Below are 26,719 nucleotides of genomic sequence, written 5' to 3'. Positions count from 1 at the left end.
TGTGCAGCCCTTGGCCCTGGGCAGCTCAGGGCCGGGGCTCCCTCACTCTCCAGCCAGCTGGCAGGAATGCAGCCCTCTCGGGGGCCCTGAGGCTGGAGGACCAGGGTGGACACTGGTGGAGGGCACCAGTGCATCATGTGTGTGTGAGTGTGTGTGTGTGAGTGTGTGTAAGTGTGTGTGTGAGAGAGAGAGAGAGTGTGTGTGTGTGTGTGTGAGAGAGAGAGTGTGTGTGTGTGTGTGTCTGTGTGTGTGTTTGAGTGTGTGTGTGTGTGAGAGAGAGAGTGTGTGTGTGAGAGAGTGTGTGTGTGTGTGAGTGTGTGTGAGAGTGTGTGTGTGTGAGAGTGTGTAAGTGTGTGTGAGTGTGTGTGTGTGTCTGTGTGTGTGAGAGTGTGTGTGTGAGTCTGTGTGAGAGAGAGTGTGTGTGTGTGAGAGTGTGTGTGAGTGTGTGTAAGTGTGTGTGTGAGAGAGTGTGTGTGTGTGTCTGTGTGTGTTTGAGTGTGTGTGTGTGAGAGAGTGTGTGTGAGAGAGTGTGTGTGTAAGTGTGTGTGAGTGTGTGTAAGTGTGTGTGTGTGAGAGAGTGAATATGTGTGTGTCTGTGTGTGAGTTTGAGTGTGTGTGTGAGTGTGTGTAAGAGAGTGTGTGTGTGTGAGAGAGTATGTGTGTGTGTAAGTGTGTGTGTGAGAGAGTGTGTGTGTGTGAGAGTGTGTGTGTGAGTGTGTGTGAGAGAGAGTGTGTGTGTGTAAGTGTGTGTGTGTGAGAGAGAGAGTATGTGTGTGTGTAAGTGTGTGTGTGAGAGAGTGTGTGTGTGTGAGTGTGTGTGAGAGAGTGTGTGTGTGTGCTGTCACTTCAGTCGTGTCCAACTCTGTGACCCCATGGGCTGCAGCCCACCAGGCTCCTCTGCCCATAGGATTTCCCAGGCACGAATACTGGAGTGGGTTGCCATTTTCTTCTGCAGGGGATCTTCCCAACCCAGGGATCTAACCCGCATCTCTTACGTCTCCCGCATTGCCATCCAGGTCCTTTACCGCTAGACCCTCCTGGGGAGCCCAGTCCATCACGCTGCCTGAATGAAAAGAAACAACAGCGTCCCTGTCAGGCCCTATTTTCAGCACTGGAGACACACCAACTCCTTTTGTACTCAAAGGGCTCCGTGGGATCACACTCTCACAATCCCCACATAGCGATGAAGACACAGAGGTTCAGAGTGGACACACGACCTGCATAAGTCACGCTGACAGACAGCTGCATCCAGACTGCCAGCTTCAGAGTCAGCTTTAATCCACGCATGCTCCCAGGATACATCCTTATGAGCTGCCAAGCCAGACCAGGCCCCTCACTGAGCCTCTGGGCCCCCGAGAATCTTGTGCGGCTTATCCACTCAGAGGCCTCACCAAGCCCCCTCCGTCTGAGGCCCGCAGGTTCCACCACCTGGCCCCCAGGAGGGTGTGAGACCTGGTGGTGCGCTCTGAGGCTCCCCAAAGTGAGGCACACCCACACACTGACCCAAACAGCCCCCACAGGCTGCCAGGCTTCCGCAGAGACTTGCACCCTGTTTCTCTGGGTTCTCCCCTTCCTGGACAACCTCCCCAGCCTCCACTGAGGGACAGCTCACCGGGTGCAGGCATTGGCAGCAGGGAGAAATCCAAAGTGCGAGACGGCCCGCTCCTTCCTGACAAGGGCCGTCAGCCCCAAGGCCCAGACCAAGCAGGGGCTCAAGCCCCAGAGGAGCTCCTGAGGCCGGGGTGGGCGCTGCCTCCCTGGCCTGCCCAAGGGCCCTACACACGGTGAGATCGGGGTGCCATTTCCAGGGCAGAGAGGCCCCAGGGCCTCATGTCCGCCGCACCGCCTTCCGCAGAGCATCCTTGACATCCTCGCTCCTCAAGGTGTAGATGAAGGGGTTCAGCACTGGGGTGACGATGGTGCTGAGCACGGTGACAGCCTTGGTCAGGTCCAGCGAGCTCTCCACCAAGGTCCTCACGTGCAGGAAGACAGTTGGGCCATACCAGATGAGGACCACCGCGAGGTGGGAGGAGCAGGTGGAGAAGGCTGGGCGCCGGCCCTGCAGCGAGGGCGTCCTGATGACGGCGACCACGATGTGGGCGTAGGAGACCAGCGTGATGACGCGCAGGGTGGTGACGTCATAGACCAGCGTGATGACGCCCAGCGTGGTGACGTCTAGACCAGCGTGATGATGTGAGAGCCCAGGGTGACGCAGAAGGCAGCACGATCCAGGGCGGGATGTCCCAGAAGTGGTTGACGACCCGTGAGCCACAGAAGAGGCAGCCGAAGAGGGCCGTGGGCACGATGATGGCCGAGAAGCCGCAGAGCCAGGAGCCCAGGGCCAGGCGGCCAGAGAGCCCGGGCGTCATGAAGCTGCCGTAGCGCAGCGGCAGGCAGATGGCCAGGTAGCGGTCGTAGGCCATGGTGGCCAGCAGGAAGTCCTCGGTGCAGCCCAGAGAGAAGACGAAGTGCATCTGCACAGCGCAGCCTGAGAAGGAGATGGCTCTGCTGCGTGAGGTAAAGACGGCCAGCGTCTTGGGCATGCAGGCCGTGGCGAGCCAGATCTCCAGGAAGGAGAGGTTGCAGAGGAAAAAGCACATGGGCGTCTGCAGGCGCCAGTGTACCCCGACCAGCGAGAGAATGGCCAGGTTCCCGGCCACCGTGAGCACGGACGTGAGCAGGAAGAGCCCCCACGTGCAGGCCCCGGGGCCCCGGGAAGCCCAGCAGGATGAACGGGCCCCCAGCAGACAGGTTCTGGCTGCGGCCCCAGGCCATGACACCCATCAGGACACAGGCCCTGTGAGGCCAGCAAGAGGGACCGCCAGCCAGAAGCCCTCCGGGGGGCTTTGGAGAAGAGGCCCCCTCCCCGCTCTCTGGCTCTACTCACGTTGCCCTCTAACCCCAGGGCCCCAGACCGGCCTGGGACAGGGGGCAGGAAGTACCGCTGCGGCGGAGCGGCCCAGAGCGCTGCGTGGACTCGGATCCGGCTGTCTGTCACCTGGAGGTCTTGTTCTAGACTCCCTGTCACCTGCTGGCCGGGGAGGATCCTTGGTCTGGATCCCTTCCTTGGGGCTGTCCTTATTCTAGACGCCTCATGGGGGTGGGGGGCGTTTCCTTATTCTAGAAGCTGCAAAAGGACAGTGTCAGCTTTTCACAAATGAAATTACGTATGGCCCAATGTAGGGCATTTTTATCCAACAAAGCGGATTGATTCCTAGTAAAGCATTCCTATCGCGGTGTGCCATGAAACCGCCCCTGTCCCCGAGGATGACCACCTCAGAGGCACCCGGGGTGAGCCGCTCTACTCGCCAGAGGGGGAAAGCCAGGAGGCAGATGGCTGTCACCAGCGCCGCTCGGGCCGCAGCCAAGGTCGCTGGGTGGGGCAGGAGGCCCAACGGAGAAGCTCTCAGTCCCTCCGTGCCACCCACCGCTTCTCGGAACCCTCAGTGGGCTTCGACCCCACCAGCAAGAGCCCAGAGTCCAGAACCGGCGGCCACTGCACAGCAGGCAGGGTGGGGCAGGTCGAGGTCTACGGGTCCACGTGCTGGACCACTGGGCACGGGGGCTCCCGAGGTGGTGCCCACTGTCCCCACCCCCTGCACATCACACACTTGCCCCACACACACGTGGGCACCGCTTATTCTCAGAAGCCTGGTCCTGGACCAGCTTTCTGCTCCTGGAGCACTGGAGTTCCTGGAGCACTAGTCCCGTTCCTGATGGACTTGGGGTCCCTTGGTGTTTCACAGTGACTGCCCTGCTCACACCAGAGTCTGGGCATAGATCAGGAACCGGTCTAGGAGTCCTGCCCAAGTCCCCCTTTGCTTTTCTGGGGCAGCTTTAAAATAACCCCTCGGAGTTGAGCAGGGAAAGGGCGTCCACCCCAGCCATCTTATAAATAGCAGGTTCTGGCTCCCTGCTCTCTGTCTACTGTTACTGGTGACCTGGGCAGGAAGACACTCACTGCCTCTGTTCTGGGATCTGAGAGCAAGAAACCCTGTGCAACGGCCCTGACACGCTTGGCTGTGACCTGCTCCCAGCCCCAAAGTGAAGCCAGGGCAGCTGACCTTAATCAGAGCCCAGCAAGATGCCCCACATTCCAGACACATCCAAAGATACGCCCTAGAGCCCTGTGGTGGTGTCCAGACAAAGGCAAACCTCAGAGGCTCTGCATCTGTGTGGACGAGGCCGGTGCACCCACCAGGTCCCAGGAGGGGACCCCTTGGGCCATGTCCTGGCAAGACAGTGACCCCATCCCAGACGCCGACTCCTGGGGGCCAGAGTGCTCCTTGCGGTTGTCTGCTGGACCCATGGGTGGGCACGGACCCCTGTGGGCTGCAGCGGGGCCTGGACCCCCTGCACTGCTCACAAGCCCAGGCCCTGCAACCCGCGGGGAGCACAGAACCGCACAGAGTTGGCAAGCCTGCCCTGCCTGGAGCTCTAAGAATCCTCCAGCCTGAATTTCTGAATGTCCCATGACTTGTGGGTGGCTACTGCTGTGCCCTGGAGGTGAAGACACAGGGCTGCTCTCCCGTGTGTGCACATGCGTGTGTGTGTGTGTGTGTGCCTGGGAGTGTGCGTGCACACGGTGAAGACACCCAGAGCCTTCAGAGTCCTCCTGGTTTCAAGGGTCTCCTGAAGCTGAGAAGATGGGACTAAATGAGAGTCCCACTCTGAGTCCACCACGGGGCAGGGGGACTAAATGGGGGCCCCACTATGAGCCCACCATGGGGAAGGGGGGCGTCTCCCTGCAGATCAGCTCGTGGGGACAGGGCATGATGAGGGGGTCACTCACCTAGGGTCTGAGCAGGCTGCAGGACACATCCCCCCGAAGCCACCTGGAGACCAGAAGGCTGAGCATGGGACCCCGAGGACTTTTCGGGTGGGGCCGTGCCTGTGGGGGCTGCCTCTTGCTGGCTGAAGACCCCCTGTTGGCTGAGCCACCTGCCTCTGCTGCCCACGTCCTCTGTAGATGTGGCCAGAGGAATGGGGTCACAGGCTACTCTGGGCCCCCAGGGAGCAGCCAAACCATTCATGCTGCCCCAGCAGGTTCACGGCAGTGGCCAGAAGGAGATCTCAGGTGCTAGGGAAGGTGCCCTGGCCTGCCACCCACACTGGACACTCACACCGCTGACTCTGGTCACTCAGGGTGGCCAGCACCAGCTCAGCCTTGGGGGAAGGAAGCAGAGGCGCCCCTGCCATCGTGCTGCTCCTCGGGCTGCCGGACTCGACTCATCGCAGCCGCAGGCACCTGCCACCCCAGCTCTTCCAGGGCAGCATCTCCCCTGCGCCCCGCTGGGCATCAGCAGGGCCACTGGTACTATGGCACACGGCCCGGGAAGCGGAGGCACCCGGGTGAGAAGGGTGTCCTCCATGGCGCCCCGGCTGCCACCACCAGCAGGGAGAGCCAAGCCCAGAGGCAGCCCTCTCGCTCTCAGATGCTTCTGCCCTCCCTCTGGCCTCCCTGGGGCTCAGGCCTGCAAGGACCCTCTTGCCAATTATGCAGGAGCAAGATCCTGGCCCCAGGCACTGGGGGGGCCTGGGAGTGGTCCGCGGGGCTGTGGGGGGGGCCTGGGGGTGGTCCCCGGTGGCACCCAGCGTCCTGAGGGGCCTCCTGCCCTTGGGGTGCTCCTGGGAGCCGCTTCTTGCCTGGAGCCCCAGCGTGTCTGCTGCAGGGCCCTGAGGGGCCTCCTGGGAGCCACTTCCTGCCTGGAGCCCCAGCGTGTCTGCTGCAGGGCCAGCACCCTGAGGGGCACAGCAGACCCTGGTGCTCTTGGCAGATGCTCGGTATCTCAGTTTCCTCTCTAGAAATGGGTGATGACACCCCACAGTTTGATAGGCAACCCACAGGCAGCCCCACCTCCACCACTGCCCAAGCCTTCCAGGAATAGCTGCTCCAACAAGACCCCAGCTGGAGACTGCTTCATGCTCCCCGAGGCAGGGACCCCAGCCCAGCGAGGGCAGGAGGAAGCTGTGGCTGGAAGGAGGAGCCGCCGTGGACCAGGCGGAAGAGCCCGGGCTGTGCAGGGCGCACCTGGGCTGTGTGGGGCGCACCTGGGCTGTGTGGGGCACACCTGGGCTGTGCGGGGCGCACCTGGGCTGTGCGGGGCGCACCTGGGCTGTGTGGGGCACACCTGGGCTGTGCGGGGCGCACCTGGGCTGTGCGGGGCGCACCTGGGCTGTGTGGGGTGCACCTGGGCTGTGCGGGGCCGGCCACAGGCAGGCTGTGTGCTGTCAGTCACCAGGGGCCTGAGCCCCAGAGGCGGGGACACCGCTTCCAGGGGCAGCGGTCTGGAAGGTGGCGGGAGTGTGCTCCCACCCCCAGCGTGCCCCCCCATCGGCACCTGGCAGGTGGGCAGTAGCCAGAGGGGCTCTGATGGGACCACTGAGCTCGGCCACCCATGCTCAGCCTCAAGCGTCATCCGCCCTGGGGGCTCCAGCACCACCGTGTCTGTCACACAGATGTCTGTCTGTCCCTAATTGGAAGCTCATTAAGAGTTGGCGGCAGGCTCCCTGGGGTGGGAGCGTGGCCTCGTCAACTGGCACCATGCAGGGCTGCCACTTGTCTAACAGAACAAGAGGGCCACTTTCTGTTTGCTTCAATAAACCAAACTCTCCCCAAATCTACCCCACTCGAGGAGTTTGGAAGATGCAGAAGAAAGGCTTCTCAAAGCACAGGTGAGTGTGAAGATGAGGTGTGTCACGCGTGCCCACCCTTGTGTTTTTGTTTTCCTCCGTCCACTTTCAGGGCTCATGTTAGAGAAACACTGCTGAATTCTCATTTTTTCTTTTTTTTTTTTTAAAAATTGAGGTATATGGTTGACAACACAGCCGTACATGTGTGACTGACACATCTTGATGACTCGGAGATGACCATCCACCTGTGAAACATTCCCCATTGCCTCTAAAAGTCCCCGCGCTGTTTGTGTGATGAAACATTCGACATAAGATGCATCTCCTGCGTCACACCTTACACCACACACGGCCCACGTTTCGCGAGCTCACTGCCCTCTCTTCCCTCAACTACTCCAGGTCCGAATATCGGACTTCCCATTCCTCTTATTGTAACTAAAGCCCTTGGAAACACACGTCGGCCAGAAGTATTTGCCTATATTTCTGAATAACTTCCTTATGATAAAGAAGTCTACTTCAAATCCATAATCTCCACTGACAAGACCACTGAGGAGGTGACAAGGCCCAGCAGGATTACCTCCAGAAAGGCCACCCCTGATGCTGGGCTGGGCGCCCCCAGGTCCTCTGCAGGTCTGGCCCTCACTGTGGTCTGGTGACCAGCGCCTTCTTCTCCATGATGGGGCCCTGGTCTGTCCCAGCTGCCCTGCACTGGGAGTGAATGTGAGGCGGTGCGGAAGAAGCCGAGGGCCCGTGCACGCATTCCATCCTAGTCCCCTGTAGGAATGCAGACATGCTCCTGCAGCAGCGGGTTTAAAAGAGGAAAAGCGAAAGCACTGACTGAGGGTCAGAACGGGGCTTGTCCTGACCGCATTCCAGCTGTGTTGCTGACATGATGGGAATCAGACGCCACACGGGGCACCAGAAGACACACGCGTCTCTCACGGTGTCAGAGTCCGGTCTGGGGTCTGGACCTCTCACCCAGTGAGGGTGGAGGGGGTGGCCATGGTTAGTAAAGAGCCGAGAGAGGAGGCGTTTGTGCAGACACTCTGCTTTTGTGGGGGGAGGGGTCTGCCAGTCTGGTTGGAACCCTGGAGTGGGGGGCAGGGAGGGCCTTGGAGCGGGGAGCTGGGGGGAGGGGTGGCCTCGAGTTCACCAAGGCAGGGAGGTGGCAGCTCTTCTGGGCTGATGTAGCCCCGGGGGCACCAGAACCCCCAGAAGACACCCCAGGACATCCTGGGGATGCATCAGGGTCCATAGAGGAGCCTGGGAAGACCAGGAAGGGGCCCAAGGGCCCCAACCCACTGCCAGACCCAAAAGCAGCACAAAGCTGGCTCCCAGGTGCCCCCCGCAACATGTCCCCACCCCTCACTGCGCCCTGAGCTGAGGAAGAAGAATCGGATCATACGTAAGGTTCCTGTGGCTGCTGCAAAAAACTGCCACTAAGCGTGGTCTAGAGGCGGAGCAGCAGCAAAGAGACCGCCCGCCGCTGCGGGAGGTTCAGGAGACGCGTGCTCCATCCCTGGGTCCGGAAGAGCCCTGCAGGAGGGCGTGGCGACCCACGCCAGTATTCTTGCCTGGAGAGTCCCATGGACAGAGGAGCCTGAAGGGCTACAGTCCGTGGGGTCGCAAAGAGTCAGACACACTGAAGTGACTTAGCACACATATACACGCAAGTGGACGAGAACAACACAAATTTGTTGTCTTACGCTCTACACCTTAGAAGTTCCAGGCAGGTCTCTCTGGGCTAAATTCCAGGGACCAGAATGTCTGGTTCCTTCTGGAGGCTCTGGGGGAGAGTGCCTTCCTCACCTCTTCCCTGAAGGCCGCTGCATTCCTGGGCTTGTGGCCCCTCCTCCTTTCCAAAGCCAGTCTCTCAGCACCTCACTGGTGCTCTTCGTGTCTCCTCCAGCCCCCCTTCCACCTTTAAGGGCCCGTGATGACACTCGGGCCATCCGGGGACTCCCAGCTCCAACTGCCCTTGTCCGAGCGGCGCAGCACTCGCACGGGTTCCGGGAGGACGATGTGGACGCTGTCGGGGAGGGGCTGCGCTTCTGTGCTGACCACAGAATGCCCACCTGCCCCACACCCCGAGTGGCTGTCCTGTCCAGACAGTCTGCCTCCCAGGACAGTCTGCTCTGCAGCCCAAAGTGACAGGAGGCCGCGCCTTACCTGACAGTCATCTGCAAAGTCAGCGATTTGGAAACGTCTCCGTCTGAATGCATTTTAAGGAACAGTTGGAGACAAAGGACAGCCATGTTTTACTTGTGACAGGCAGTTGTAATGAAAATCTTTATCTTTAAGCAGTCATCCAAAAAATAATTCTGCATCATAATTGCTATTACGTGTTTCCACATTACTGTATGATCATTGGTTTTATTTTTCAAAGTGATACATAAGTTTATGCTTTTTAGGGAATTTTAACTGCACAGAAGTATATTCAGAGTCTAAGTCCCACTGTACTCCCCAGAAGTCACTGCTTAAAATAGTCTCGTGAGGAACTCGCCTGACATTCTTCATGGATGTTTTGTTTTAACATGATGCACTCACACCACCTAGGACACGCTTCCAGGCCCTGCTCGTGACTTGCCTCTGTCTGCATCCCTGCCAAGGCAAGCGCCCTCCGCCTGGATCCCATCATCGGGTGTGGGAGCTGCCTCCAATTTGTCTGATTGCAAACATGAAGTCCTGTGTGTGTCTCCTTGTAAAGTCATGTAAGACATGGACTCCCGGGTCAAAAATAATGATTCCACCACCTGCCCTTTGAAAGATTCTGCAGCACAGCATTTCTTTCCGATGCTGACATCCTGGTAAAGTTGCTGGATAAACCACATTTCAGTCAAGCCCCCTGTTCTGTCAGACTCACTCTCCTTCTCTAAGAGTCACTGCTGAGTGCGCAGTGTGAGAGCAAAGCGTGACACAGCAGGAGGGGCAACGGGGGCGGGGAGGTGGTGGTCGCCTGTGGCAGGTGTGCCCACCCCTGGAGGTGCTGGGAAGTAGATAAAACTGGAAAGTGGCTGTTAAAAAGATGCCAGAAATAATGCCACTCACCAGACACATGAACTTTAGATAGCACTTCCTCCATGGAAACGGAAAGTCCCTGAGTGTGCCCTGAAGAGGCAAAATGTGAAAACACACAATAGGAGTTTTAAACTCAAAGGCGCTGAAACCATATGTAACCTGTGACAACATGGCTTTTACCTGTGTCTTTTAGGTTATTAATCACTGGGAATATTGATCACTAGAGTAATTGGTATGAATCTAGTGTGGGCAGATATCATCCACGTGAGTATGTTTGTGTATGTATGTGCTTCAGCTTTAGTTTAGTTTTGGGGAAATTCATTTTAAGTGAAGTAATTTATGGTGCGTTGGGGCGGACCTGCACGTGTGTGTAAGACGGTCCATCCGTAACTGTGTCTGGTCCAGCCCACCCTGACTGTGCAGGCGACGTGCATGTGTCGTGACTGCCCCCACGCGGTACTTGAGTCACAGGTGTGAGTGTCTGTGTGTGACAGTGCGTGTGCACATCTCACAGCACCGGTCGTCTGGGGATCTGCCCTCCCCCTGGCCACTCAGGGCCTCGCCAGGAAACCCTCTCAGCAGGCAGGGTGACGCTGTCCGTGGTGCTGGCCGCTCTGCTAACCAGCGCTGACCGAGCACCTCCCAGCCACCTTCAAGACCCCATGGCCCCCTCACGGCCCAGGACAACAAGGCTTCCATCTCGCCTCAGGGTACACCTGGGCTCCTGTGGCTTGGCTCACACCTGGGAACCCACACCATGGTTGTCCCACACCCAGATTCCTCCTCAGTTTCTGAGCCTGGTTCTGACAGAACCAAACTCTGGTCCAGCCCCACCTTACTCTGCTGATCTTCTGCCTGAGAACCTCAAAGAATATGAACCTCACTCTATGACCTCCAGCTGCCTAAAGCCAGACGTCTCCCTCAAGATGCTGTGTGGCTTAGCAAGCAATGGCCGGGGGTGAGAAGGCTGGGTTTCTTCCAGACTGGGTGGTCCTGGGCCTCCCCTCCCTGAGCCCAGCCTCTCCCCTGGGACTTCCAGGTAGGGATGGGGAGGAAGGGACAGAGGGAGAAGGACAGGAGGGAGGCCCATTGCCTTTGTGGACAGCAGTGTATTAAAGACAAAATCCGGGGTCAGGCAGGCTCCAGCTGTGGAGAAGATGGAGCCTGGAAACTGCAAGTTTTACAAAGAAGTGAAAGACTCGAAACACAAACTGACTAGACTCAGCACAAAAGATGTGCCCGGGCATAGGGGGCATCCGCGCCTTAGCTACCTGGGCATAGGGGGCGTCCATGCCTTAGCTACCTGGGCATAGGGGCATCTGCACCTTAACTACTCATTCACAAGTATAATTCAAACACAGAACCTGAGAAACACAGTCAGTCATTCAGAGAATGTTACGTAGAACAGAGGCAGCTGCACAGATAACGGAGAACAGAAAGCACTCTTCAAATACTAGAAAACTGATGTGGGATGCGTGCCTACCTCAAACCATGCTCAACGATAAAGTCCAGATTCCAAGATTTGTGAAAGATGGAAGTCTTTGAAAATGAAAACACAGCCTGCCGGTTTACGGGACGCACAGGAAGCAGTGCGCCAAAGGGGATACACAGGAGTGAACATCTACATTTTAGAAGAAGAAGAATCTCAAACCAATAAAATTAAAACAGTAAGGAACCAGAAAAAGAAGAGCAAACCTAACTCAAAGTCAGTGGAAAGGAGAAAATAATGAAACTCAAGGTGGTAAGTGAAACAGAGCAGAGAACAACAGAGAGAATCGATAAAACCAGAAGTCAGTTCTCAAGATCAGCAAAGTCAACAAACCTTTAAACCTTTCCCTAAGGGGAAAGCAGATGCCGCCAACTCAATAAGCAACGAGTGTGGGGACACCGCTGCTGGCCCCACAGGACAGCAGGAAGCGGGGGCACCGTGAGCAGGGCTGTGCAGGGGCAGAGGGCCTAGAAGACAGGGCCAGGTTCCCGGACACGCAAATGCCAACCCCAAACAAAAAGAAATATAAAAGATGAACAGACCTACACTAGGTACAGAAATTGAATCAGCAACTCCACTCCTCCTAACAGAGAAAAGCCCAGGACTAGATAGATGGCTTCACTAATTCTACCAGACAGCTAACGAAGAATCAACACCAGCCCTTCTCAAAATTCTCCAAAAAACAGAAAGGGGGGACACTTCCTAATGTGCTCTGGGAGGCCAGCATGACCATGATAAGACGGTCAGACAAAAACACCACAAGAAAACTCCACATCAATACCTACAAATACATATGCAAAATCCTCAACACAATACAAGAAAACCAAATCCAATGGCATATTAAAAGGTTACACACTGTGACCAGCAGGATTTGACCTTGTGTCCCAGGAATGCAAGGATGATTCAATATAAAAATCAATATTTATACCACATTAATAGAATGAAGGGGTAAGGACACATAATTAACTCAATGCAGGAAAATATTTGACAAGATTCAACATCTTTTCATGATAAAAATACTCAGAAAACTAGTGATAGAAAGGAACTTCATCAACAGGATAAAGGACACCCACGGTTGACATCACCACTGCCGGAAACGCTGCGAGGGGCAGGCGGGTGAGACAGCAGCCCTCGCGCCGTGGCCCATCTCAGTGCCACGCAGCGAGGGGCAGGCGGGTGAGACAGCAGCCCTCGCGCTGTGGCCCATCATGGTGCCACGCAGTGAGGGGCAGGCGGGTGAGGCAGCAGCCCTCGTGCCGCGGCCCATCTCGGTGCCACGCAGCGAGGGGCAGGCGGGTGAGGCAGCAGCCCTCGCGCCGCGGCCCATCTCGGTGCCACGCAGCGAGGGGCAGGCGGGTGAGGCAGCAGCCCTCGTGCCGCGGCCCATCTCGGTGCCACGCAGCGAGGGGCAGGCGGGTGAGGCAGCAGCCCTCGCGCCGCGGCCCATCTCGGTGCCACGCAGCGAGGGGCAGGCGGGTGAGACAGCAGCCCTCGCGCCGCGGCCCATCACGGTGCCACAGCTCCCCCAGAGCAATGGGCAAGTAAACAGAAAGAGGCGCCCGACCTGGAAGGAAGAGCTGACAGCCACACTCGTTATTAGAAAACCCCAGAGTCTATACCCCAACACTTACCACGATTAATAAAGAAATTCAGCAAAGTTTCAGAGTAAAAAATCAACATGCAGAATCAGCTGTGTTCCTGAAACAGCAATGAACAATTCAAAGTGGAAATTAGGAAAACAATTCCATTTATAACAACATCCAAGAGAATAAAATATCTAGAAATAAATTTAACCAGGGAGGGAAAGGCTCACTGAAGACTGCAAAACACTGTGGGAAAACTAACAGATAACGGACACCTGAATACATGGGATAAATGGAAGAGCAGCCCATGGTCACGCATTAAGTGACTTAATATTGTTAACACAGCAACACTGCATCAGGTGAGCTATAGACTCAGTGAAACACCTATCAAAATCCTAATGGCCTTTCTTTCAAAATTGGAAAAACTGATTCTAAATTAATACGGAATAGCAAGGGGCCCCAAAAGCCAAGACAACCTTGAAAAAGAACAAAATTATATGACTCACACTTTCTGATTTCAAAACTTACAAAGCTATTACCCAAAACTCTGGGATTCACATAAGACAGACTATAGACCAATAGAATAGACTTGATAGTTGAGAAGTAAACCCATACATCTATGGTCAATTGATTTTTGACAAGGGTACCAAGACCACTCAATGAGGAAAGATTAGCCTCTCAACAAATCTCCATCTGCAGGAGAATGCACTCCAACTCCCACCTGTCACAAGATACAAAAATGAACTCAAAATGGATCAAGAATGAAAATAGGAGAGTTAAAACTATAAAACCCTCAAAAGAAAACATACAAGTAAATCTTTAGGACCTTGGATTTGGCAAAGGATTCTTAGATAAAACACAAAAGCAAGAACAACAAAAGAAAAAGCAGATGAACTGGAATTCATAAAAATCAAGAACTTTGTGCATCAAAGAACACTATCAAGAAAGCAAAACATACAAAATGGGATAAACATTGCAAATCATATATCTAATAAGGGTCTTATATGTAAACTACATAAAAAACTCTTACAACTCAAAAACTAAAAGACAAACAATCCAATCTAAAATGAGCCAGGACTTGAATAGACATTTCTCCAAAGAAGATGTACAGATGGCCAATGTGGAAAAATGTTTCGTGTCATCAGTCATCAAGGAAATGCAAATAAAAACCACAATGAGATACCACTTCACACCCACTAGGGTAGCTATATATTTTTAAAAAACAGAAAATGTCAAGTGTTGGTGAGAATGTAGAGAAATTGGAATGCTTGTACCTTTCTGATAAGAACATAAAACAGTGCAGCCTCTATGGAAAATAATTCGGCATTCCCTCAAAAAGTAAACATAAAATTCTCACATGACCCAGCAATCCCACTCCTAGATATATGTCCAAGAGAACTGAAGACTGGCACTCAGGCCAGTGTTTGTACACAAGTGTCCGTAGCAGCACTGTTTACAACAGCCGGAAGGTACAAATAGCCCTAAGAGGTGGAGCGAGAAGGAGAAGGTGGCACACAGTTACAGCAGCATGTGATTCAGCCGCAAAAAGGAGAAGCACCGACCCGGGCCACAGCGGGGAGGACCCCGAGAACATTAGGCTAGACGAAAGAAGCCAGACTCAAAACGCTACCTATCGTATTTCAAGCAACAAACAACCAGAATAGTATCAGAGTATAAACCAAAATATGAAACAAACGCCCATGAGTCTATACTGATATAAACCAATGATTGGATAAAGAAAGAAATGGGTAGAAAAGACAAATTTTCCATGCAGAAGAACTGCAAGTCATTTACCCCTGTATATCTCTCAAGGAGGGAGAGTATGACCCTTAAATGTGGGCTGACGTAACGGCCTCCTTCCAGAGAGGACACTGTGCGTGCAGGAGGGCGAAGTGGCAGGAGAGGACTCGCGGCCTGAGCCCCGTGGTCAGGGTCAACGGCAGTGGCGGCCCTGCGGATGCTGTGGGTCTAGACACGACGTGATGAGAAGGGCACTTTATCTCCGCGGTCTTCCTCCCAAAGACCCATAACCTCAGTTTAATCATGACAAAAACATGAGACAAGCCCCAGTTTGGGGACATCCTATCAAATAGATACCAAACTCCTCAAAATTGTAAAAAAAAAAAAAAAAGTATGCAAAGCCCACAGCCAAGTGGAACTAAGGAAACATGACAACTGAATGCGATGTGATCCTGGACGGGAGCCTGGCACGGAAGAAAGACATGGGCACAAACTCAGGAGAGCCGGGTAAGGTGTGCACTGTGTGACAATAATGTATCGTATTGGTTCATAAATTGTAACAAACGCACCCCCACACTCATCTAAGACATCAGCATCAGGAGAAACTCTGTATGGAATGTATGGGAACTGTCTTACTATCTTTGCAACTTTTCTATAAATCTAAACTGTTCTAAAATAATTTTGAAAAACTAAGGACTTCTGTTCATCAAAAGTCATCTTAAAGAAATGAGAAAAGATATAAACTGGGAAAAATATGTTTGCAAAACATCATAAAAATTATAACATACTGATGAAAGGAATCAAGATGAACCAAGAAATGAAGAGATAGACCACACTCATGGATTGGAAGACTCAATATTGTAAAGACGTTAATTCTCCCCAAACTGATCTAGATTATAGTCAATTCCAATAAAAATTACAACAGAATACTGCATAAATCAACAAGCTGAATCTAAAATTTACGGAAAGGCTAAGGAACTAAAAGAGCCAAAACTATTTTGAAAAGCAAGAGTAGTCCGAGCATCCACACCCGCTGGTTTCAAATCTACAAAGCTGTCGCAATCAGGGCAGTGCAGAATCAGAGACACGACAAACCCAGAGACAAACGGAGTGGAGCAGAACCCAGAAACAGACCCGTGAACCCAGGTCCCTCACCAACACGGGCCCATGTTCTCGAGCATAACATGAATCTCACACTTACAGGATTCAGATTCATGCCAAGTGTGCTCTCTGATTACAAGGAAGTTAAAGTAAATCAATAACAAAAATACATCCAGAAAATCTCCAAACATTTGAAAATTTTAAAACACTCTTCCAGATAACCATGTTCTACCCATATAATGAAATACACATCCTCAAAACATGCTGACAGAAGCCAGACAGAGAGGGGTACTGGATGGTTCCGCTCTGTCACAGTCTAGAAAATAAGTAATCCACGAAGAAAAGACTCAGAGCAGCGTTGCCTCGAAGAGGGGGTGAAGGGTTGACTGGGAAGGAGCGTGCAGGGTGCTTCTAAGGTGAAGGAAGTTTGTATCTTGATGAGGTGCAGGTTCACGCATCTGTGCATTCATCAAAATTCATCAAACTTAGCATCTAAGGTCTGCGCACTTCACTGTGTAAATTAAACCTCAATAAAGAAATTTAGAAAAGAGTGCATAAAGAACTCCTGCAAATCAATAAGTAAAATGTGGAGAGAAATGGGCAAAAGACACACACACACACACTCAGGCATCTCACAGAAGCAGAAACCCTCACTGACACTAACCATGCCAAGTGCAGCCGAGAGAGGCAATTCATAGCGCAACACTATTTTTACCGTCTACATTGGCAGAGATTAGGAAATCCACCACACCATCTGTTGGACAGGATGTGGTTCAGCTGTAGGAGTGTAAGTCACACAGCCACTCTGAGGAGAGAACTTGGCATTTTCTTGTCACGTTGCATGTGAAGTTCACCCCCAGTGCTCCCGCTCGTCCGTGTAGCTCGGAGAAATCCTGGTGCGTGGCGCTCAGGGGCTGTGCCCAAAGGACGAGGTCACCAACTGTGACGCAGGCGGACGTGGCAGAACGTTACTGCTCAGGTGTCAGAATGAATGCAGAACAGCTACCAAGAAGAGAAAGACTTAGTACAAAAAAGCAAGACCCAGAAGACAGCATGTAGCATAATACCCTTTGTCATAACCTTTGCATACAAGCAAAACTAAGCAATATCTATAATTAAAATGCTTTAGGCAGCAGGGGAATCCCACGAGTGGTCCCTGGAGAGTGGGGGGAAGCTGGGGTCACTTAGTAGCCTCTTTCTAGGTCTCAAGTTGAGAATAGGTTTACAATAGTTCCATTATTTTACAACTAAATGAATAAATAAACGCCAAGTGTGGGAAGGAAATAAAATGAATGCTACTGTGTAGCATCCACTCCCCTTTGAACCTCAGGAAAGGGCCTTGAGGCTGAGAGCCGTCTCAGGATGGGCCTCACCAGGGCCAGGGCACCTGGAAGGCAGGCGGCAGGCCAGACTCTGTTTGTCCCGAGGGGAAGGCAGGAAGCCCTCACCCTTTACTTCATATTCCCTTCTTACATTCCCCCTGGGGACCCTGCAGATTGCTCTGAGAGTCCCACAGGGGTGAGAAATCTCAATTAAAGTCCTCCAGGAAGCCAGGGGGGTGGCAAGGCCACTAATGAGCACCACAAAAGCCACCTGGCCACGAGGCAAGGGCGGGAGACTCAGCATGCTTCTCCAGGCCCTGGCTGGAGACCTACAGAGACGTGGAGTCGCCCTTCAGTGAGGAGAGGGGAAGGGAGGCTGGAGGTGACAGCCTGGTCTCGAAGCAAAGGGCCTGGGGGTGCTAGAGGGGCAGACTTTCCGAGTTCCCCTGACACACACCACCAAGCCGCTCGGCCCAGAGAGGAGGGCTCCTGGAGCCCCAGCCCTGATGCCCTGGGTCCAGACTGGCACCCAACCAGGTTCTGCAGACCCTTTGCAGGCTCAGCCTCTTCTGCCGCGTCGCTGATGGTCTCATATCCCCAGAGACTGGGGCACCCTCCATTCACTCCGCTCCCCCCCCCCGCACCCCCAGGGCCTTCCTACAGCCCCTCCCCACAGGGCTGAGCACACTGCTGTCAGTGGGGGTCCCCGAGCCCCTTCGAGGTGAGACAGGAGCACCCCGGTTCAGCCTCTGTGCAGGACAGGTAAACATAGGAGGAAGAGGCTGAGCATCGCCCAAGAATTCCACCTGCCCCGGGAATCCCCTCCACCTCCCGCAGGGCTCCCTGGTCCTGCCGGTGAGGGGAGGGGCTGAGGAGGCGTGGAAGCCCCGGAGGCCGGGCCTGCTGGCCGGGAACCGGCTCTGCCCCAGCCTGCCGTCTCCCTGCTGCCCACCCATCCTTCAGACACCCAGGTCCTGGGTGTCCTGGCCCAAAAGTCCCAAACCACCCGGCCCCTGAAAGGCTCTGAGTGGACCGCTTCCACCGTCTCCCAAAGGCCACTTTCAAGCTCAGAAAACACAGGATACAGACCTCAGGCCAGCTCAAGACAGGTCCACGTGGGGAAACCAAAGGTGGGAATGAACCCTCCCCCCACCCCCATCCCCAGGCCCACAAATCCGAAGCCCAGATTTTGCTCAGACCTGGAGATCCCGCTGGCCTTCTGATGGAAGTGGTGTCCTTCCTGAGGATGAGCAGCCCTGGCCAGAGAACAGTGAGGAGAAGTGGTGCTCTGGGGCCCACGTGGAGAAGGCCAGGGAGCGCCGGGACACACAGCTAGGACAGCACTCCAAGCACACAGAACAGGCCTCCTCCCCTGCGGTGTGCACACGTGGGCCTGTGTGTGTGCATGTACATGGGTGTGTGTGTGAACCTGAATGTGTGCGTGTGCGTGTGCCTGGGGGTGTGTGCAGGAGTGCACCTGGGTGTGTGCACGTGTGCGTTGTACCTGGGTGTGTGTGCACCGGCATGCACTTAGGTGTGTGTGTGTGTGCACATGGGCATGCACACTCCCACACATGGCTGTGTGTGCAGTACTGGGACAGGCAGCAGTGCACACCTGAGCGCTTCCACGTGAGAGTGGACATGAGAGGTATGCTTGTGCTCACTTGTGTGCAGGTGGGCCCCCCGCCAGGGGTTTGCTCAGGGTGAAGTGTGTGTTGGGTTAAGGATGGGGGGGGTCAGTCCTACAGCAACTTTGAGAAGGGGTTATGGTGCCCCCACCCAGCTCTCAGGACCCAGTCCCCTGCCCAGCACACATCACACCTGCCTCTCTCCACTGTTCCAAGGCACTCAGAAGTGACCTCCCTGCCAAGAAGGCTATGAGCAATTCCACAGAGACGTCAGTGACAGAGTTCATCCTGCTGGGCTTCCCAGAGCTGTGCCACGTGCGGGGGCTGCTGTTCGGGTCATTCCTCACCATCTACATGGTGACCATCCTGGAGAACCTGGTCGTTATGGTGACCATCAGAGCCAGCCGTCGACTGCACACGCCCATGTACTTCTTCCTGGCCAACCTGTCAGTGCTGGAGACCCTCTACACCTCAGTCACCATCCCCAAGCTGCTGGCTGGCCTCTCGGCCTCAGCAAGGACGATCTCCTTCTCAGGCTGCCTCACCCAACTCTTCCTCTTCCTCTCCCTTGGCTCCTCCGAGTGCTTCCTCCTGGCCAGCATGGCCTGTGACCGGTACCTGGCCATCTGTCGCCCCCTGCACTACCCAGCCATCATGGACTCGAGGCTCTGCCTGCGCCTGGCCCTCGGCGCCTGGCTGGGTGGCTTCCTGGCCTCCTGCGTGTCCACGGCTCTCATCTCCCGCCTCAGGTTCTGCGGCCCCAATGTCCTCAACCACTTTTTCTGTGACATCTCACCCCTGCTGCAGCTCTCCTGCTCTGACACCGCCACCATCGAGGTGCTGGACTTCGTGGCAGCCCTCGCTGTGCTCGCCACCTCCCTGCTGGTGACCGTGATCTCCTACACCCACATCGTGGCCACGGTGCTGAGGATCCCAGGAGTGGCTGGCCGCCAGAAGGCCTTCTCCACCTGCGCTTCCCACCTGATCGTGGTGGCCCTCTTCTACACCACCACCATCTTCATGTACGCCCGGCCTCACGCCATCAGCTCCTTTGACCTCAACAAACTGGTGTCTGTGGTCTACTCCGTTGTGACCCCACTGCTCAACCCCATCATCTACTGCCTCCGGAACCATGACATCCATGAGGCCCTGGCCAAACTCCACTGGGCTCCCAGCCCCTCCTAGCACCAGCGGCAGGAGGAGGAACTTCAAACCCTCCCACCCTGTCATCTGCTCACTGCCACCAGCCCACACACCAGGTGGGCCACAGCTCTCTCCCACCAGCACAGCCAGCGAGCTCCTCTCCTCCCCCCTCACCCTGAGACACAGTAGCAGCAGCCAAGCCCCAAAGGCGGCAGCTGCCACTTTCAGGGAACTTCAGCACCAGAGCAGGGGACAGCTCCGCAGCCCAGGATGAGCTGGGCTCGGCTCTCTGATGTACTTTAGTTTTAGAATTTCTGTCTGGTTCTTCTCACAGTTTCCCTATTCTCTATCAAATTCCCAGTCTTATTTCTTTCCTGTGCACATGTACAAGCTCCTGCATTCTGTCCATGACAACCTGCTTTCTGTACTGGTCTGTCTTCTGTCTAGATTGCTTTGTCACCATGGTGTCTGCAAGTTCTGAATATCTGGCGTGGTGAATCCCTCTTCTTTGAACTGCTTTTTCAAAATGTTTAAATTTGACTTTTATCTTTTTGTATGAGCCCCTGAGTTTCTTAGTTTGCTTGGGCTGCCATAACAGAGTACCACAGGGACGTCTCTGGCAGTACAGTGGTTAGGCTCTGTGCTTCAGTCCTTGGCTGGGGATCTAAGAGCCCACAAGCTATAAGGCACAGGGAAAAAACAGTACCACGGACAGGCTGGCTTATACACCAGAAATTCATTTTCTCGCAGCAGCTCCCGGCACCGAGGCCACAGTCCTGAGCGGAGGAAGGGGAGGGGAGATGTGCAGGCTCTGCCGGCCCCTCCTTGGGGAACAGAGCCCTGCCCAGCACCCCCAGAGCACACTCTGCTTCCCCGGCTCTGCAGAGGCGAGGGCTCCCCAGTTCCGGGCGTTGGGGGTGAGTGGTCGACCACAGAGTCCACAGCTTCTTCAGGGCACGGCTGTCTCCTGGGCTTAGGCCTGTGATCAACAGAAGTAGTGAAAGTAGGAAGCGTTCCTTGCTCATAATTTTTGACAAAACATATTTAAAGGCTCTCCACTAAATATGATATCTGCTGAGGGTTTACCTGAAATATAGCTTTAATCAAGTTTAAAAAGTCATTTCTATGACTAGCTTTCTTAGCATTTTCCCCCACAAATGAATGTTGATGGAAATCAAATCAAATCACATAACAATATGTAAGTGTATCAGATCAACATGGTGGACATCTTAAATTTACAAAAGGTTACATGTCAGTTCAGTTCAGTTCAGTTCAGCCGCTCAGTTGTGTCCGACTCTTTGCGACCCCATGAAGCGCAGCACGCCAGGCCTCCCTGTCCATCACCCACTGCCCGAGTCTACCCAAACTCATGTCCATTGAGTCAGTGATGCCATCCAACCATCTCATCCTCTGTCGTCCCCTTCTCCTTCTGCCCTCAATCTTTCCCAGCTTCAGGGTCTTTTCAAATGTGTCAGTTCTTCACATCAGGTGGCCAAAGTATTGGAGCTTCAGCTTCAGCATCAGTCCTTCCAATGAACACCCAGGACTGATCTCCTTTAGAATGGACTGGTTGGATCTCCTTGCAGTCCAAGGGACTCTCAAGAGTCTTCTCCAACACCACAGTTCAAAAGCATCAATTCTTCAGCACTCAGCTTTCTTTATAGTCCAACTCTCACATCCATACATGACTACTGGAAAAACCATTGCCTTGACTAGATGGACCTTTGTTGGCAAAGTAATGTCTCTGCTTTTTAATATGCTGTCTAGGTTGATCATAACTTTCCTTCCAAGAAGTAGGTGTCTTTTAATTTCATGGCTGCAGTCACCATCTGCAATGATTTTGGACCCCAAAAAAATCAAGTCTGACACTGTTTCCACTGTTTCCCCATCTATTTGCCATGAAGTGATGGGACCAGATGCCATGATATTAGTTTTCTGAATGTTGAGCTTTAAGTCAACTTTTTCACTCTCCTCTTTCACTTTCATCAAGAGGCTCTTTAGTTCCTCTTCACTTTTTTATGTGTCACTTTCTTACGTGTCAAATATATTTCAATTAAAAAAAAACTTAAAAAAAAAAGACATTTAAAAATTAAGAAATGGCTCGTTTTTGCTCAGGCCTGTGGCACATCTTCATCCTGCCAGGAAGCTCTGTGGCCACCGATGAGACCAGTAGGGGCCTGGTAAACAGGACAAGAACACACACAGGGCGTCATGGAGCCGCCCTCACCGAGCACCTCAACAAGGGGGCTGCATGCTGGAAAGTGGGGCTGAAGTCCAAGAGCCAGACTCTGCCTTCAGGATGCGTGTCAGGATTCAGTTAATGAAGAATGGCAAAAAACTCTCAACTTTTATACCTAATGGTGGTTGTTTGATTTTATTGAGGAAAACGATGAAGGGCTGGTTGCTAGATTTCATCACAAAGGTCATGCTGTTGGTGACATTCCTGGAGTCAGCTTGAAGGTCATTAAATAGCTAACGTCTCTCTTTTGGCCTCAATTCAACATTCAAAAAACTAAGATCATGGCATCCGGTCTCATCACTTCAGAGCAAACAGAAGGGGAAACAATGGAAACAGTGACAGACTTTATTTTCTTGGGCTCTAAAATCATTGCAGACGGTGACTGAAGCCATGAAATTAAAAGATGCTTGCTCCTTGGAAGAAAAGCTACAACAAACCTAGATGGGATATTAAAAAGCAGAGACATTATTTTGCTGACAAAGGTGCATATAGTCAAAGCTATGGTTTTTCCAGTAATCACGTATGCATGAGCGAGTTGGACCATAAAGAAGGCTGAACGCTGAAGAATTCATGCTTTTGAGCTGTGGCGTTGGAAAAGATTCTTGAGAGTCCCTTCGACTGCAAGGAGATCAAACCAGTGAATCCTAAAAGAAATCAATCCTGAATATTCATTAGAAGGACTGATGCTAAAGCTCCAATACTTTGGCCACCTGATGCAAAGAACTGACTCATCGGAAAAGACCCTGATGCTGGGAAAGACTGACGGCAGGAGGAGAAGGGGGCGACAGAGGATGAGATGGCTGGACAGTACCACTGACTCAGTGGACGTGGATTTGAACAGGTTCTGGTGATGGTGAAGGACAGGGAGGCCTGGAGTGCTGCAGTCTGTGGCGTGGCAGTCAGACATGACCAAGCGACTGAGCAGCAAAGACGAAGAGGAAGGACCAGGACCGTGTGCTGGGAGTGAAGGCACGACAGCAATACATTTTCATAATCAGAAAAACAAAGAAAGAAAGAAATGAAATGTGCCGTCTTCTTTTTCTGAGAAAATCATGAGTGTTTTTCTCCCTTTGTGCAGTAATGAGTAAAGTGTGTCCACAGACTTGAAACCACCTGGACCTGAGAGTGGTGACCTGCTTTTAATGTACTGTTGGGTTCAATGGCTAATATTTGTTTTTATGTTTTGGTTTTTTGGGCATGAGGCATGTGGGATCCCAGGTCCCCAACTAAGGGTCGAAACTTCACCCCTGCATTGAAATGCAACGTCTTCCCACTAGGGAAGTCCCAGTGGCTAGTATTTCATTTGAATTTTTCATGTTAATATTTAAACATAAAATAGTCTAAATTGTTTCCTGTGCTTCCCTCACATCTCAACAGATAAGGCTTAGCTCCTCATGAAAGGGCTCATTAGCCTCCCTCCATGGCTCCTCTCGCAGAGTGCCCTTGACCCTCTGCCTCTGAAGGGGGAGTCCATCAGACGCAGAGTCCAAAACCACGCCCTTTCTCTTCTATCTGCCGTCTTGTTTCTGTTCACCTAAAAAAATGTCCTTCACTTTCTAATTCAGTTCTGTTGGCTTTTTGCAACCTTGTTTTCAGAAGTTCTTACTTAGTCTGGACCTCTGTCATAGCATCCTGTTCTTATACAAACACAGTATCTCCCCCAGTCTTTCTGAGCCTATGGATTATTTTTGCTTTTTTAGGTTTTTCTCTCATTCCTCAAACTTCTTGAGCCTTTTTCCCCTTTTCTCTGCTGTGGTCTTTATTGTGCTGCAGACTTTCCTCAAATGTCTGATAAATGCCGGCTGCTATTTACACTTTAACACGAAGGCTGTCTGGGAGCCGTCAGGACGAGCCGTCAGCCTCGTCCATTGAGAACGAGGGAGCAGGGATGTCCCTGGGCTGGGGGCCCTCTGAGCGCAGGTGACAGAGAAGGTGCCCGGTGTCCGCTGTGGCACTGCCCGACCGGGAGGCGAGGGGGCACGGCCCTCACTGCCCCTGGCCTGCCCGCCCGCCCCGGCCCCGGGCTCCGAGCAGTGCGGCCGCATGTGCGACTGTTCCCGGCTCACGGTGCCCAGGAGAGGGCCCAGGCCCGGCCCTGCCCTGGGAAGCAGGTCCGTGCGGCCAGGAAGGCGTGCCACATCCCCTCCCAGGGCCAGGGAAGGGGGCAATCACAGTCAGACCCCATGGGCAAAAGCAAGAGAAGGCGGGCTCCCAGGGGACACACCGGAGCAGGGGACCGGTGCTGAGAGGCCACAGCGGTGACCTCCCCGCAGGCCCCACGTGGCATCCTGGTCTCGTCAGAGAAGTGCCCTTGTTTCCTGGAGGTGAGCAATTCACTGGGGCTGTTCTGTGCGTGGGACCAGGGAGTCCACCAGAGGATGCAAGCCTTGGACGAGCCCCGCCTCTCCCATCGCGCATCGCCACAGCAGCCCGAGGCCCGGGGCCAGCAGGTGCCTCAGGCGAGGCCCCTCTGGCCCAGGACAGCGTGGGACGCGGCGGCGCTGAGCCTTCAGGGACCACAGGATCGGACGGAAGCTGAGAGAGACGGTGTCACAGAGGCCTCTGCGGCACGGTGCACTCCTGACACCGTGAGAGCCGGTGTCCCCAGGGGGAGCAGCTCAGGCGAGGCCTAGAGTCTGGGGTTGGGAGGGGGCCGGGAGGAGACTCGAGGACAGACAAACCTTGGGAAGCAAGACGGAGCCAGGCCCAGAGGTCCAATCTAGCGGGGACCTGGAGGCCTGCTAGCTGGAGCAGTCGGGTTACAGGTGGTGGGGCCGCCTGCAGGGGCCTGGAGGAACCTGAGCGGCAGCCCTGGAGGCGGGAAGAGGGGTCCCGGCTCCCCTTTCCCAGGCCTGGAAGGGGGCCTGCTAGGGCTGGTGCTGCTCTGGGTCTGGGACGCCCTGGAGAGCCGTCCTCTCCTCTCTGGGCCTCGCGGTCAGGGGCCCGTGTGGACACACCCCCGGGAAATGGAGGGAAAGAGGAACTGGAAAGGATGTGAGGGAGATAGGGATTGGGGTCGGCCGGAGGGTGCGGGGTGGGGGAACGGAGTGTGCGAAGTTGGGGTGAGGACGGATGCGGTGGAGCTTGGGGTGCGAGGTGCTGCAGACCGTGGGGCTGACTGGTATCGGGGGACCAGTTAGGGTGGGGGTGCGCAAGGGATGGAGGACCGGGCGGCGAGTGGGGGGGTGCTGGGCAGAGGGGGGCTGCGCCTGCGAAGGCCCGCCCCTGTCCCCTCCCTCCCGTCCCGGGGATGAGCCTCCGCGTCTCCCCGCCCCACGCCAAGGGCGGAGGCCGCACGCACATCCCCGCTCCGCTCGGCGGCGCCGGCCGGGTCTCCGCCACAGCCCCCCTTCCGCTCGGGCCGCGGTCCTCGGAGCCGCCGCGGTTCTGCCCGAGGCCTGCGGCTGGTAAGACCGGGCGGTGGGGGGGGGGCGCGTCTGGGGCAGGGAGGCGGGTGGAGCCGCCGCCCAGGGGTCGCCTCTGGTCCCCGGCCCAGCTGCGAGCCAGGCGGTAGCGGGAGGGGCGGAGCGCGAGGCGGAGCGGGAGGGAGGGGGCGCCAGGCTGGACCCTGCCCGGGGTGGGACTGCGGCCCCGGAGCCCGGGGAGGGGCCTGGGAGAGCGACCGAGGCTCCCTGCTGGCCCCTCTTCCAGACCCTCACCCGCTTCCTTTGGGCCCTCGGACCTGGAGACGCAGCCTCACCCCACGGTGGCCAGTGGGCCTGCAAGCCCTGGAGCGGCCCACATGTGGAGCCCCCTCCCCAGGCCTGAGCGCCCTCAACCACAGGGGGCTCGCAAGCCCCATCCTCTGCCCGCACTCCACGCCCCACACAGAATAACCCCACTGCAGAACCCTCACCCCCACCAGCCCCTTCCCGGCTATTGAACAAGACCCCCATACCCGCCCAAGGCCCCAGGCCCTCATCCTCAGGCAGGCCTGCCCCCAGCCCACCCCAGCCCACTCCCCACTCCTCCAGCAGGCGAGGCCCCGCGTACCACCCAATGCCCAGCCCGCCCCTGACCGCTGAGCTCCCTGTGCCCGGGCCCCAAGCACCTCCCTACCTCCCCAAGTCCTCTGTTCCCAGCTCCTGAGTGCCCCGTCCTCACAGAAGCTGAGGTCTCCTTCTCCGTCCTGCAGGTTCTGCTCCAGGAACATGAACTGGGCGGCCGCCGTGTGCTGGGCTCTGCTGCTAGCGGCCACCTTCCTCTGCGACGGCAGTGCAGCCAAAGGTGGCCGCGGTGGGGCCCGTGGCAGCGCCCGTGGCGGGCGCGGTGCCGCGAGGGTGCGTGTGAGGCCAGCGCCCCGCTACGCCGGCTCCTCAATGCGCGTTGCCGCGGGGGCGGCGGCGGGGGCCGCGGCGGGGGCAGCCGCAGGCCTGGCTGCGGGCTGGAGCTGGAGGAGGGCCGCGGGGCCGGCGGAGCTTGGCATGGAGGATGCGGAGGACGGAGCGCCCGGCGGCAACGGAACGGGGCGAGGCGTCTACAGCTACTGGGCGTGGACCTCAGGCGCGGGGCCCACAGGCCACAGGCACCTCTGCCCACTGCTGGGCGGGGCCCTGGGCGCCCTGCGGCTGCTGCGGCCCTAGGCTGGGCCGGCGCGTCAGGGCCAGAGCCACCCCCAGCCTGTGCCCTCCTCCCAGGCCCCGCGCCCCGACCGCCCCTCCCCTCCCCTGCCCACAGCCAGGAGCCTAGAGCAGTGTGGGTAGCTCTGGCCCCTCGGCCTGGACCTGTGACACCTCCCGCCCGAGCCCCTCCCCATCTCACATCCTCCTAGGGGGCCAGCGGCCCAGCAGCTCCAGGATACCCTGCCTCCTGCTGGGGTTAGTCCC

At 55.4% G+C, this 26,719-nt stretch overlaps 2 protein-coding genes, 1 long non-coding RNA gene and 1 pseudogene across 3 annotated transcripts; 2 read left to right on the top strand and 2 right to left on the bottom strand.

Annotated features, from left to right (window-relative positions):
• Nucleotides 1–976: 976 nt before the first annotated feature.
• Nucleotides 977–5,151, bottom strand: LOC102400396 (olfactory receptor 287-like). The gene is given in 3 exon segments (XM_025274324.3): nucleotides 977–2,181; nucleotides 2,216–2,688; nucleotides 2,690–5,151. Coding segments are annotated over 3 exon segments (921 nt in total). The 5' UTR covers nucleotides 2,785–5,151; the 3' UTR covers nucleotides 977–1,828.
• A 10,148-nt stretch (nucleotides 5,152–15,299) lies between these two features.
• Nucleotides 15,300–26,312, bottom strand: LOC123331304. Its single transcript, XR_006547850.1, has 2 exons — nucleotides 25,953–26,312; nucleotides 15,300–16,563 (listed from the first exon to the last, which is right to left on the bottom strand). It is a non-coding gene; the product is annotated as an uncharacterized LOC123331304 (long non-coding RNA).
• Nucleotides 17,195–19,696, top strand: LOC102389177 (annotated as a pseudogene).
• SPRN (shadow of prion protein) lies at nucleotides 24,674–26,488 on the top strand. The gene is made up of 2 exons (XM_006070975.3): nucleotides 24,674–25,300; nucleotides 26,029–26,488. The coding sequence occupies exons 1-2, from the start codon at nucleotides 24,966–24,968 to the stop codon at nucleotides 26,474–26,476; spliced, it is 783 nt and encodes a 260-aa protein (XP_006071037.2). The 5' UTR covers nucleotides 24,674–24,965; the 3' UTR covers nucleotides 26,477–26,488.
• Nucleotides 26,489–26,719: the final 231 nt, after the last annotated feature.

This window comes from Bubalus bubalis, chromosome 23 (assembly GCF_019923935.1).
Source record: "Bubalus bubalis isolate 160015118507 breed Murrah chromosome 23, NDDB_SH_1, whole genome shotgun sequence".
Lineage (NCBI taxonomy): Eukaryota > Metazoa > Chordata > Mammalia > Artiodactyla > Bovidae > Bubalus > Bubalus bubalis.
Note: the sequence above shows the minus strand (reverse complement) of the source record. Positions and strands in the feature narration are given on the sequence as shown.